At 42.4% G+C, this 15082-nt stretch overlaps 1 protein-coding gene across 3 annotated transcripts in view; it reads right to left on the bottom strand.

The window, feature by feature from the left end:
- Positions 1–319: 319 nt before the first annotated feature.
- ZFYVE1 (zinc finger FYVE-type containing 1) overlaps positions 320–15082 on the bottom strand; it is a 96740-nt gene continuing 81977 nt past the window's right edge. For 2 of the 3 annotated variants that reach the window (XM_085869880.1, XM_085869882.1), the window contains exons 10-12: positions 11267–11447; positions 11014–11178; positions 320–3328 (exon numbers count right to left, since the gene is read on the bottom strand). In XM_085869880.1, the coding sequence (XP_085726006.1) occupies positions 3093–3328; positions 11014–11178; positions 11267–11447 (582 nt within the window). In that variant the 3' untranslated portion in view covers positions 320–3092. The remainder of the gene's footprint in view (positions 3329–11013; positions 11179–11266; positions 11448–15082) is intronic. The other variant, XM_085869881.1, reaches the window with a different exon arrangement.

Genomic DNA, 15082 nt, shown 5'->3' with positions numbered 1-15082 from the left:
GTAGGCAAGTTATCTCTGACCACCCAAAACAAATTACAAATTTCTTCCTGAACTGCACAGTAAGTGGTCTCCTCTTTTTGGACACTGCTGGACACCAGCTAACATTCATACATGCTATCTGAGTGTGGTTACCTGGACGGTAGCTCCTCCGTGATAAAATTTAACTAAAAAGGGTTGTAAACTCGTGAAAACAAGCATTTATGTATTATAAAGCTAACGCAACAATTCTCTATCAGGGAGAGATGAGATGTTATAATGGCTGCTCAAAAGCCGTGTGATGTAGAAAAGCACAAGGTTTTTCATATTCAGCACATGAACATCGATATTAGAAGTTTTTATTTTCTACAAAGATACAATTTCATAATGCAGCAATAACTGCAAGAGATAATTTTGTTACAAATATTTTGCATATAAAAGGCAAAACAAACAAAGCGAACGTCATTCCAATGAACTCAAAACTACCGGAAGGTAACAATTTTATATGTCACTTACCGTCAATCCGACATAAAATCTTTCCCAAAACCCGACTCAAGTCTTTATACATATTAAACATTTCAAACAGGTGACTTATATTGGGAAAGTACAGTTCGGTATTCATCTATTCATACACACACCTACAATTATCATGTCGGCAAACACAATCACATAAGAACCTCCACCAAAACAGGTTGTTATCAATTTCATTTCTACCATTGGGAGAACGACAATTACACTTGCACGCTAATGTTTATTGGATTTGATTGCAGTTCACAATCCATCACGTGTGCTTGCCAGGCACATCCACTGCCTCGTGCATAGAAACCCAGCCGTCCTTTCAACCTTTCAAATTTATGGGCATACATTACGATTGCACCATTAACCATAGGTAAGCTAGTACTGAAACACTCCAACCCATCATACATTTTGTCAAGGATGGGAAAGGATAGTATTTAAAGCACTGTGTTGTCAATGTGGCATTGAATTACATACAGACAATAAACTATTCTCGAGGGTTAGCTATGCTATTGCAGACGCCACAATTAACAACCTACCTAACCAAATGGCCGGTCGGTGGTATTGTTATATCAAGTGCTTTGCGATACAACTACACCGAGAGTGTCCGTTTTTTATCATGAAGCATGCATTGTTCATTCAATAGATTCAATGGCATGTTTAGGTCGCAAAGCAGTTTGTTTTGATGAAAAACAGACATGTATAAATCAAGGGAGGCGCAAAGCGCTCCTCCCTTTATATGGGACGGTTTCTCTGTACGCAACTTTAACACAGGGACTGAAAATTCGTTTCTTGGCTTCCACTGGACGAATTTGGCTGCACATTTCAGAAGTACATTCTAGGAATGGTGGCCTGGACATGGAGACAAATTTACAATTATAGGAAAATAAATGGATACAAAAATTTGAGCCAAACATAAGCTTTCATCACTTGGAAACACTTGTATTTTTTGTCAGGATTGTGTTTTAAAGAAGAAAATACAATTTATATTGTTGCGATGATCTCAAAACCTGAAAAATCGAGATAACATGTACGAATGAAAATTGGAGATGGCAGTGTGTGTGTGTGGGGTTTGGGGGGGGGGTGGGTAGAGGGTGGTTGAATAACCGAATAATAAACCAAAGCTAAGGGTAGGAAAATATCATGCCTTTGTGGGGGGGGGGGGGTTTAGCTCAAAAGGTCTCTTACACAAACAGGTTTTTATCTCCCTTTTTCAGTGTCGCTGATCCTTCTTAAAGTAGAGTTTGAAGATAATATGATCATCAAAAACACAAATCAACAAACAAGAGACTATAAATGTTATCAATTAGCTGCATTTGGTCACAAATGCAGGATGAATGTGCAACAGTTGGTAAGACCTTGTGCAACAAGACCTAATATTAACAACAATGCACCTTTGCCCAAAACCAGCACAGCTCAAGAGAAAATAAAAAAATAAAAAATATAAAAAGTTTTTTTTCGATCGACTATCCCTCAATCATTATAACATTAAATGTTACAATACGCAAACAATAACAGCTCAATTTAAAATAAGAAATGACATATTTCCACTTTGCTTTCAATTATTTAATCATTAGAACTACAACTTTGAATGAACAAAGGAATCCTCATTTTCACAAACAAAAAATTGCTCGACGATGAAACATGAACAGAAGCAGCAAATATAGCATGTCATCATGACAACATTTTAATTTGCCTTTTGTATACTACACATTGCATGGTACTGGGAAGTAGCGTCACGTTATAACTGCACTGACTCCCATCCCCCCAACCGCCTTTTCGCTCATGTCTCATTGTTCAAAGTATCACAGAAGTGTGACATCACCACATTATGTAAATGTCACTCTCCAGCACGCCGGCTCAAACTCTTCCCGACAGGATTTCAAGTCCACTGGCTACCCCACCTCATGGTCGCTCCCACTTCAACTACCGAGATGAACTACATCTGCCGAGACCTTGCTCTCATCCTTCTCCAATTCCTCTCCTTGTGCTGTCATACATCCATTTGTTGTCATCCCACCATTTCCCCTTTGCCACAATTTGGCTGCTGTCTCATTGCCTCCTGTCGTTCTGCTCTTCCATGTTACCTGTAAATTATTTTTTTTCATATTTGAAAGAAAATCCCATTGAAATCATAGCTCATCAAACGAGATTGAACAATGTGATTAATATTTCAGCCTCTAAGTTGCTCAGTGTATTTTCTGGGGTCACATATTCATGGAAAGGGAGCAATTTATTCCACCAATGTTAAAACTACTCGAGTACGATGTGGCAGATGTAGTTAACGAGAAATGAGGACCAGATCTTAGTTATTCATGTGTAAAAGGTCCAGCATCTCTTGATGCACAGACAAGCCCAATCATCTTGAGACTGTCACAAAAGGGGGAATTTTTTTTATTTTTTTTTTAAGGCTGAATATTTTCTGGTACCCAGAGTACGACATGATGTATCAACTATTTACAAGAAGCCTTCAAACTGGGCAGCCCAATGGCCTGTTTGGGTGATTGTTCCTTCTCCATTCCACAAATTCTGCAAAGCCAAAATGATAGCATGATCCCAGATAGAGAAAGCACAATGTGCAGGTCAGAGGTGACAGCAAGTTAAAGGTCACACTTGCGCTTGTTGCAGTCCAGACAAACACGGACAGGGTGATCCCAGCCACGAGTAGGTACAGGGCGGCGGGCGGCTGAACAGGTATTGCAGAAGCCTTGACCACAGGCCCGACAATGATGTTTTGACATCTTTGTTGAGCCAAATCCCTTCTTGCATTTGGTGCACTGCATGATATCCTGATCAGGGATCCAGTACGAAGGACGTGCTACGTCCTTAACAAGGCCTGCGTTGATACACATCACATCAGAGCATCAACTTTTGCTTTGAGCTTGCTGTATACAAAGTATGTCAAATATCCAAAATACTTCAACACTTCTTACAAAATGTAAACTGTCATCATGTGCTGAAGCATCACAATTAGCCATTTTGCATATATAATTCGAACACCTCTCAACTGTAATGGAATTGCTGTCCCACACGAGCACTTGTGAGGGTCCTGACCAACAGGGGCTCTGCAATAACCAGCCATATCATTGCATTAAAAAACCTATGACTCTGTGGGTCTGACCCAATCTGTAAACTTGCAGCGATTGCAATCTGTCCTCTCACACAAGGATTGGTCTACAATCTGTACACTTGATATTGATTCCATCGGGGAATACCTTCACAATAGCCTATTTTATCTCATGCAACTGTATATTCCATCGCATTTATGATTATCCTGTCCATAGTCCAGACCCAAATCCTGTGGAAAAGTGGTTGCGGTCAAGTAGCTTGCTTTCTCAACATGTGAAGCTAAACCAATTGAGAAAAACTCTTGTTCATTCCACGAGGCTCACGATAAGTGTGTCCAACCTGAAATATGCTAGAAAACACCAGCTTTCAAACCTCAAAGCTAAATTCACCAACCAGTCCCTTTCCTCCAAGTCATGGTGGTGCCGTGTCAAATTTTTCTGGTGTTTGCTCCCCATCCATCCCCTCACATGGCATTACTGCTGACTCTGCCCAAGATAAGGCAGAATGTCAATAAGTCTGTATTTGCCTCCAAATCGCGTGTGCCCAACCCAACGTGCCCTGTTTGCATCTTACCCCCTCGTATTAATTGTCCACTGGACTTTGTATTCTTCTCACCAGAGAAGGTAGAGAGAGTTCTGTTCAGCCATGACTCTGGTTCGGCAACGGGCCCAAATGGCATCAGTGCCAATGTTCTCAAATCCTACACTGCCGTTCTTCCTACCTTTGTCTGCCCTGATCAATTTGTTATTTGGCCACCTCTAATCGGCCTGCAAGGTCAGCAAGCCTCAATCTAATCTCCAAGAAGCGTGCAAAAACATATCCAAGACAAGAACAGCATTCCAAAAAGGGTGCAAAAACAGTAGAGCGCATACCTCCACCAGGGTGAATGGTTTACGTTTTGTATCCCACTGATATCCAGGTTGGGATCTGGCCTCTTCACCAAAATCAAGTCAATTCATCCCCGTCACACATCCAACAAGTCCACCAAATTTTGTCTGAATCAGTCCGCAATGTTTTGAAATATCATGCTATATAATTGCTTCTGGCCCCATTTCTCAATGGTGAAAATCAGTAAAAAAATTTTTTTTTTTTAATTCTTGTATCTGGATCCAGACCTTCACAAAAATCTCATCAATTCATCCTTGTCACACACCAAAACTGTTCACCAAATTTTGTCCAAATCCATCCATAACTTTTTGAGATATCCTACTCACAGACAGACAGACATACAAACGGGTGAAACACAACCTCGGTTCACCTTCAGTGGTGGAAATAGTGAACTACAGACCATTAAACTTACTTCCAATCACAAGCAAAGCAAGAGCGAGAATTGCTTTGCAATGCATGGCCCCTACCGATGTGATATTTTCTTCGTCCAAAAACTTTGTCCAAAAACTTCGAAAAAAAAATTCATAACTGAAAAATTGATGAAACGCCCTGAAACTCGAACTTGTTCTGTAACTTATCATAATAAAGCCATGTACCAAGTTTCAGTTGAATATGTTAATGAGTATGGGGGAAATCTTTTTTGAATAACCACAGGTGGGATGGAAGGACAGACCGACAGCAAACCGATTGGCCCCTCCGGTGAAACCGGTAGGGGACGAATGATGGAATCCATCATTGTTGCTCATGTCAAGTCTTTTCTGATTTCAAATAGCATGATCTGTGATTGTTGGTTTCAATCGCATGCCAGTCACAACTCTGGACGTGCTGCTGTACTCTCAGCAATGGTTGGAGGCCCTAAATCTCAATCAAGAGGTCAGGACGATTTCCTGGGTTATAACTCAGGAATTCAACAAAGTCTTAAATTATGCTCTGCCTGTGGCATGCATGGTCACCTGGATTTCTGACTTGTGCAGTCATCGAACCTTCTCTTCACCTTTTCAGGGGAGGCCAGAATTCCCCAAGGCAGAGTCCGGGCCCAGTCTTATTACTCAACTAAATAAACAACTCTCTGATGCTCTGGAAACCCCACTCTTCCTTTTTGCAAACTTCACATTGTGTCATACATTATCCATCCCACTGCGAGGCAGACTGCAGCTGCATCACTCTCTGCTGATCTGGATCATGAGATGCTGGTCTGATAAATGGGACACATCCTTCAATCCAAGAATTTTTCACCATAGCTCTGGAAGGATTGTAAAACGAACCTAACTATTTCCATCTAGAACGAAAAAATCATCGTGCTGGAAAAGGCTAGTGCTAATCTGCGTTGGTGAACAGATAGAACAATGGATGAAATAAACACGATGTTGACCGAGGTATGCTAACTGTCGTAGGAAGCAAAGAGAAGTTGGCATTAAAGGTGTTAACCCTTCGTTGGAGCAAAATAGAGAGAAGGGTGAGGGGTTTTTATGCCTTCAGTGATCAAGTCAGCAGTGGCATTATGTTTTCGGGTTGTCCGTATGTAAGTACATACTGTTATGTTTGTGGAGGTAGATAGAGGAATTTCATAGTAAAGGAAGGATTGTATAGTGTGGCATGGTCCATGGACAGGAAGGAGACATCTCGATATATATTGAGTGTAGAAAACTGTGAGCTTTAGATTGTTACGTGTCACCATATTGGGGGGGGGGGGTGCTGTGTTAACTGGGTAGGGTTTAACGCTAGCTTCTCCCAGTATGTGATTGCCCCATGACCTTTTCCTACGTTTTTACACTTACAAGGCCGACTAAAAAAGGAATCACGTTCTAACAACAACAGAGCCAAACACATCCGAGTAGGCAAAAACTCCGCTTTCCCAGCTTAATTCAAGTAGGCAACGCCCCCGAGGTTTGGGATTGGTCGGTGTGACGTCGGAGGGAGCATTATCGCAGAGAGACAGTGGTGGATAACAGAGGGTTGCTCGCTTGTTTTCTCCTTGACACGGTCAAGAAGGATGCACAATTCTCATTGTTCATGTTGTGTGAATTTGCTCACGTGCTGGAACAGGACGCTGGCCTTTGTCTGTTCAGCTAAGTCACGAAGTTTGTGCACTTTGGGAGGAGAACTAGAGGAGCGTGTCTCTCAACGATAACTCGGTTGTCTCCTGTTGTATGCTCGAGGAAGAAGGCGGCACCATTTGCTGAGTGCGACCACTGCTCCCTCTCAATACCAGGTCCAATTTCGGTCGTGAGAAGGAACTGTAACGGCAGTTTGTTGGCCTTTAATGAAGGAGGATCGCCCGCATGAGTGACCTCACGTAAGTGGCGCATGGAGAGCGACTTGGTGCCATTTTGTGCATTTCCCCACACGGAAGCTTCGCAGTTCAACAAATACCAGGCTCCTAAAAGGTCATCTCTGGACGCAAGGCTGAGTGCCGGTATAAAGGGAGAAATTTCTTTAATTTTTACCTTTCCCCTTGTCTGTTTTTGTGACTGAGTGGAGACGTCTCAAATTAGGATTTAGTTTTACCTCACGCTTTGATTTATTTTTATTAAACCATGATTTGTTGAATTTACTTGTGTTCGTTTATTCGCTGTAGGTTTGAGAATAACCCCATGTGCCTCCGTTCTGGTAAACGCCCTCGTTGCTTCTCGTCCCACGCATGCCATAACCTCCAAGGATCTTGGCTCGGCACTCGCCTTTGAGTGAAAACTGTTCGGCTATCCATCAAGGTTAATGTTAACTGCCGTGGACATGACAATACGTACATGCTAATGTTCTCTGTTTTCTCTGCAACCGTTTAGCCGATTGACAATAAATTTTCACCATTAGGTGAGACTACTCATGTAGAATGTTTTTATGATAACTATGATGTCATAGTTCATGTGGTGTGGCAGCCATGTTGGAAAAAAGGAAAAGCTTTAGACCTCAGCCATGTTGGAAAAAAGGAAAAGCTTTAGACCTCTATCCCCAAAAACGCTCCATGAAAAAAATTGAAACTTGGCATATGTGAAGTACTCCTGTGGGGAAACAAGTGTGATTTTTAATGATGTCATTGGTGGATTTGTTATGACATCATAATTGCATACGTCAAACGCTTCATCTGATCAGTATGAAAATTTGAGGGGAAAAAAGGCTAAATTGTAATTTCTTTATCTAAGGCTAAATTGTAATTGGGAGGAAAAAAATTGATGATATCATTGGTCACATGGTTCAGCAGCCATCTTGTTTTTAACATAAAACCTTCCAAAATCTTCTCCAGAACAGCTTGACAGATATAGGGGAAACTTTACCCACATGTTCCCCAATCCTTGGGGATACCAGGGTGTTCACAAATAATTAATAGGTCACATGGTCTGGTGGCCATATTGGATTGACCGAAAATCTTTGGAAAATTCTCTCTTGAACCGTTTCATCAATCGACATGAACCATCACAATTATGATCAGGTAGTCATGTGGAATATGTGTTTTGAATTTCAACCTGATTGGATGCATGGTCTGGCAGCCAGAATTATTAAAAATTTTGAATCTGAGTTCAGGGATAATGTCAAATGTGGCTTTGTTATGGTCATAATTGCATACGTTAAATGCTTTACCCTCTCAGAGTGAAAAATTTTGAGGGTAATCTCGAGCTAAATTGTATGGGGGGGAGGGGGAGTGGGGGAATTGACGTAATCGGTGATGTGATTTGGCAGCCATATTGTTTTTAACATAAAACCTTCAAAAATCTCCTCCGAAATGGCTGAACAAATCGAGGTAAAACTTTACAGGTACAAGAGCCGATCCATGAAGAACAAAAAGTTCTCCACCTATGATGTCATAGGTCACATGGTTTGGCAGCTATGATTTATTTTGAAGAATAAACATTTTAAAATCTTCTCCAGAACGGCATGAGAGATTGAGGGAAACTTCAACCACATGTTGCCCAAGACTTGGGGATACCAGGGTGCTCACAAATAATTAATAGGTCACATAGTCTGGCAGCCATATTGGTTTGAATGAAAATGTTTTTTTTTATCTTTCTCTTGAACCGCTTTATCAATCAATATGAAACATCACAGTTATAATCTAGTAGTCCTGTTGAATTTGTTTTAAATTAAATCCTGATTGGAAACATGATCTGGCAGCCAGAATTATTCAATATTTTAAATCTGGGTTCAGGGATTTAAATCAAACTTTGGTACAAGTATGTATAATGATGTAATAATGTGGGCGGAGGCATATCTGGCAATGTTGCAACGTCGAAGAGTGCCCTTCTAGTTTATTATAGGATGGTGTTCATGTTGAGGTCGATGGGCGGTGTGGATGGTGCACAGGGTGAGAATGACAGATTTTTACAGGGAGGGTCCAGGTGACTGGGAGAAAAGTGAAAATAATACAGGAAAAGAAAAACAAACAATTGACAGATTAGATAAATGAAAGCAACTTTGAAAAGTGATACAAATAATAAAATGAAATGAACACTCTAAAATGGAATAGTAAATTAAATATTTAATTTACAGTATATAAAAAAAATTAAACTTTTTTTTTTAAGCAAGCAAGTTATCTATTTCCATGGTTTGCCACGAGAAGAGGTTCAGTCTCTTGAACTTCTCAGCTTCACCATCAGCCATGATCTCTCCTGGACCCAATCATATCACAAAAGTGGCCTCCAAATCCATCCACAGACTGGGTATCCTCCGTCTGTCTTTCCCTGGAAAATCACATCTGCCTCTCCTGGATTCTGGATAATGTAAAGCTCTCAACATTCTTGAAATCTCCACACATTGAGGCCAAATGGACACGTTTTTCCAGTGACCCACTTCTGGTTAAACTTTCAAAATCCAGGCTGACTGCATACCTCAATTCCATTGTTCCTCGCTTCTTCTGTCCATGGAACTGCCTTCCAGAGGTCGTTCTCTCTGATTCTTCCCTCCATGGCTTCAAGAAAGTTGGCCCATGATCTTTATTACCCCCATTAATCCTTCCTAACCCAACCCTCAACCTTGCTGGTTTTACTCTCTCTTTCTCTCTCTTTCCCTCTCTCTGCTGATAGTGGGGTGGCAATTGGACAGTCAGTTCAACCTTGCTCTTCCATGAGCTTTGCTCTTACAAATAAGAAAAAAAATCCACAGACAGGTCTTTTGGATCCCTGTTGAGACCTATTTTATGCCGACACTGACCAGGTTGTCGGTCCACACATCCGTGGTAATTTTCTGTTTTATCTGCAACCACTCTTCCCTCCAGGTCTTCAAAACAGCTGTTCACCACCATCTCTTATCTTCCCCCATCCAAAACCACGATCATTTCTACCCCCCCTCCTCCCCCGTTCATCCACCCCAAACCCACGCCCTCCAAATTCCCTGCTTTCCTTCCTGAAAGTACCTGTCATGTAAGGACCTGAAAGTTCCTGCAGTGTCCATCTTGTTTACCCTGTGTACCCCACCCCATCCCTCCCTCTCTCTTCCACAGATCTCCTTATGTCTCTGTTCTCCACTATTTTGTCCTTCCCTCTCCCACCCCTCGTCTCCTGCTCCCCTTGTTGCACGTTATGTGTGTTAGCTACCATACGAGCCTCGACATTGTATACAAAAAAAAAAGCTTCTCCGATTGACACAAAATTTTAACCAGAGGTGCGACGACTTATGTCGAATATTTTAATGATAATTATGGTGTCATGGGTCATGTGGTGTGGCAGCCATATTGGAAAAAAAAGGAAAAAAGTTGGACCTCTATCTCTGAATGTGCTCCGTGGAAAAAACTGAAACTTGGCACACGTAAAAGTACTTCCCATGGGAAATGTGATTTTTAAAAATGTCATTGGTCATAATTGTCATAATTATGACCTTCATTGTGATGTCATAATTGCATGTCAAACATGTTATCCAATCAGTATGAAAATCTTTGAGGGTCATCTTAGGCTAAATTGTATGGGGGAGAAAAAAATGATGTCATCTGACACATGGTTCGGCAGCCATATTTTTTTTTACATAAAAGCCTTCAATAATAATGTGGGTGGAGGCATATTTGTCGACAATGTGCCATCGAAGAGTGCCGTTCTTGTCGTTTAAAAAAATATATACATATTTTGCAGAAAAAAAGATTTAAAAAGAAACACTTATAACAAAGCTCGGGACATTAACTTTGGTGCCAAGATGAAAGTACATGGTCAAACTAATACACATGTACATTGGACGTAAACTTCATGGTCATACGAAAACACATCCTATCCCACAGGGCCAGATGCTTTGGCACAGCAAAAACGTTGGGGACCCCTGACCATCATCAGGCAGAGTAGATTCCCTACAGAAAGGGATCTGACCACTGTCCATTGGAGGCTTTTATGTTACTTCTGGCACCTCTAAACTGATGTGGCACAGGGGTTCAATGGTGACCATAAACCCCATGCCCACACCAGCAATTTCTGCAGGGCTCCTGACCAATAGGGGGTTCCTGCCACATATCAACCCTGTGTAGGTACCAATTACCAGTTAATAACCAAGTTATATCTGGGAGGATAAACATTCTATTGATTATTTTATTTGTAGGCTATATAAATGATGACCAATTATATGAGGAGTTGCAATGTTGCAGGCTGTCATTACCTAGAGGGTAGTCAATGGCCGTAGCGACGACGCCCAAGGTGCTCTGCACAGCCTCCCCAACCTTCCGTGCCATCACAGCGGAGCTCTCGTCCTCTTCACCGGGGTCGCTAACCTTTGGGCCTGGTTCGACGGCAGACAGCCGCACCGCTCCGGAAGTTACCGGTGCTGTTTGCCCGGAAAGAATAATTTCACTCTGCGAGATTCAAAACACTTTTATTAAATTACTATTGGGGGAAAAATTCCCAGGCCTTACCCTGTCCAGCTGAGTAATCGTGAAAGCAGTTCTGACACACACGCACTGGCGCCGATCCCCAGCCTCGCTCTGGAACAGGCCAAGTGTGTGAGGAGCAAGGACTGCAGAAACCCTCTCCACAAGCACGGCAGTGGTGCTTCGTCTCTTTTTCTTGAAATGGACGCTTGCATTTATAGCATTCCTGATTGTATCAGCATATTAAGCATATTGTGGGAAGTGGGAGGAGAACAAGCAAAAGCAGATAGAGTGTCAAAATGGCATCAATGGTAATTGTAGCTGCAGAATCATTAATTTGGGGAAAAGCACATTTTTTTTCATGTTATGAACAAAGAAGAATTGTTATGGTTTCACTATTAGCAAAAAAGTAATATTGCTCTTTTCCATAGCTTTATTTTTATTTTTAAGTTGTCAAATTGAATTTTAAAAGGCCTCTCACATTTGGCTAAAACCTTCAATGTGAGACATGAAATCAGAGCCATTTCTCTGGACATATCTCGTGCTTTTGATACAGTCTGGCATCCCATGTGTCTCTCCAAACACTCTGCCTATGGATTCCAAGGCCAACTCCACACTTGGCTTACTGACTTCCTCTACTCTTGTAGCCAATGTGTTTCCTCGTGCATTTCAATGTTTGAGTTTCAGGACATTTCATTTTTCACAGTTATGCCCTTTTTGGACAAAGAAAATATCACATTGGTAGGGGGCATGTATTGCAAAGCAATTATCACTCGTTTTTTTTTCTTAAAGTTTCCTTAGGCTTTGGAAACCTTATTTACTTGAGAAACCTTACCATTTATCTTTTTAGTTACTGAAAATGGCCAGTAATAGTCGAAGTGCTGTTGTATTGTAGCAGCATAGCAAACCTGTTGTGCATTTTGTGATACAAGCACCAAATTTGGCACAAATGTACATTAATATGTTGCGAACATTTTCAGATATTGGGCCACTTGAAATTCTCTCTTTATTTCCGCCATATTGGATTTCAAAATGGCCGCCACTTGAAATCTACATTTGCTATTATCTCTGGACGTAATGCAGCTATTGACTTGATTCTGGTATCTAAATGTATGTTTTTGGGGGCAAGGAATCCAATGGTAGTGGCCATGATCCGGCACTCACACAGTGATCCGGCACTCACACATGATCCCCACACAGTGGCCATGATTTGGCATTCAATGGACGTCATGAAGAATGCTGTGGAACACCTGAATCCTGGACAGACACCAGTGGTCACCGTTGATCAGCCACTGTTTGCTTTGGCCAAGCAGATACAGTGGAAGTGGCCAGAGAGCTATGGTGAAGACCAGATAGTGGTGATGTTTGGTGGCCTCCACATAGAGATGGTGGCACTGAGGACACTGGGAGACTGGCTGAAAGGGAGTGGTTGGGTGCAAGCCGAGATTGCGACAGCAGGGACAGCAGACTCATTCCTGCGAGCATCCCATGTCTTGCGCACAAGAAGAGCACATCAAGTGACTGCAGCAGCACTGTACATCCTGCAACACCGTGCCTACAACCACTACTGTCTGGGAGAAACCAGGGATGCAGAGGACCTTCCGGAGTTTGAAGACTGGTGTTGCCAGAGAGGAGAAGACATCCCCCAGTTTCACTACTGGGCAACCATGCTGGAACTAGAGCTGTTGGTTCTAGTGTATGTGCGTTCTCTCAGGCAGGGATCGTTAATGATGTACCTCGATCATTATATATATTTTTTTCATATAATGAATTTTTTTTTTGAAATAATGATCATTTTCATAGACATGGCAAGAAGACTGCATGGGCAGTCTGGACGGTACTGCCATAACTCACTGAGGTGCTGCTGCTGCTGTCCTCTGCACCTCGTGACATACCAGACGATGCAATGCGCATCATCGAGAGGTTCGTGATCCTGTTGTATGATCGAACCAGCAAATGCACAGACATTGACAAGGCCAGGAGGAAACTCTTCGCAAGGAAGAACAATGTGCAGCTCATCCCTCCAATGAAGGCAGCTCTGGAGGAACATGTCAAGAGGGCAGTATATCAAGGTGGACATGTGTGGGGTCAGATACTGCTGCCAGCACCAGAGCTCCCTCCACCAACCAACTGGGGTTGGTTAAGGACTGGAGAAGGACAGTACACACCTTACTGGACCAGGCTAACTGAGGCAGCTCACAGCTGCATTGAGCTGGTTTCTTGCAAGTGCAAGAAAGGGTGTGTGAGGTGCTGCAAGTGCAAAAAGGCTGCCCTTCAGTGCACAGCCCTCTGTGTGTGTGAAGGGGACTGCACATGATGATGAGTCAACAACATACATGTACTTGTGGCAATGCTGAACTTGTTAACATGACACTGTTTATGTACACGTATCTTCAGTACCGGTATATACCTAGCCTCAGATACCAGTACACCTAGCCTCAAATACTAAACCATGTAGCATGTCAGTATTATACCTAAGACATTTACAGAACTGACATTCTTTTCAAAGTATTGTGTTGAATCCAATATTTGCCTAGATAATTTCCAAATAAAATTATATAACAGACTGTGATGGATAATATTAAGTTGAAAATGGTACCATTGGATTCCTTGCCCCCAAAAACATACATTTAGATACCAGAATCAAGTCAATAGCTGCATTACGTCCAGAGATAATAGCAAATGTAGATTTCAAGTGGTGGCCATTTTGAAATCCAATATGGCGGACATAAAGAGAGAATTTCAAGTGGCCCAATATCTGAAAATGTTCGCAATATATTAATGTACATTTCTGCCAAATTTGGTGCTTGTATCACAAAATGCACAATTCTTTTGAATATTTGGGCTAAGCCGCCCCACTATTGGTCGCAACACCAATGAGGTGTTAATGGCTGAGCACGGCATGTGTGTGCTTCGTTCCGCCAGGAGGCATTTCACTGGAGGAAACTCTCCTTTTGATCAGGGAATTGATCGGTTATGAGAACATTTGGGCAGCGTCCTGAATGAACCAAAAGGTTGTCATTTTTGTCCCGCAAGTCCACTTCGCACACAACGTTGCACACTCATTCTGGGTGATGACCAGTTTGTATTGGTTTTGTCATGAAACACTTGCCTCAAAGAAAATATTATCCAATGTCCTACCGATGCTATCAAATGAAGAAATTCTTCAAAAGCTCAGTCAGTACAGTACTGTGGTGTCTTGAATAAACAAAGCTTACATGCGCAAAACAGATGGAAAACTTAAACACACCGAAACGTTTAGACAATTTTGGTTGTTGTAGTAGTAGTAGTAGTAGTAGTAGTAGTAGTAGTAGTAGTAGTGGTGGTGGTGGTGGTGGTGGTGGTGGTGGTGGTGGTGGTGGTGGTGGTGGTGGTGGTGGTGGTGGTGGTGGTGGTGGTGGTGGTGGTGGTGGTAGTAGTAGTAGTAGTAGTAGTAGTAGTTGTTATTGTATAGCCCCAGACAGTTCCATCAAACAAGTCCGTGGGACAGAGACAGCTGATTCATCTTCCTGGAGTGACCCAGAGATCCCCCACATCCAGGATGGTGTATGTGATGTACTGATAGAAGATGCTTAGCAGGCAGACACGAGCAGGGGAACAGTCGAGCCGGGCTGTGTTTCACAAGCGCGGGCGTACTTTGCCCGCGGCTCCCCTTTATTACGTATGCAGCACACGCACAAGCCGGGCGACTACAGCATTCCTACAACGCCTCAGGCGGCGCGCACACCTTATATCCCTTGCAGACCCGATGACCACCACGACCACTCCTCCCCTCATCATGCCCCGCCCTGCATGCCCGCAGGCTATACCACACTCCTCCCTCCTAAAAGTATGATTATTAAATGATCACCATCATAATAA

This window comes from Eptatretus burgeri, chromosome 2, assembly GCF_056783735.1.
Source record: "Eptatretus burgeri isolate ZD-2024b chromosome 2, Ebu_testis_v1, whole genome shotgun sequence".
Lineage (NCBI taxonomy): Eukaryota > Metazoa > Chordata > Myxini > Myxiniformes > Myxinidae > Eptatretus > Eptatretus burgeri.
Note: the sequence above shows the minus strand (reverse complement) of the source record. Positions and strands in the feature narration are given on the sequence as shown.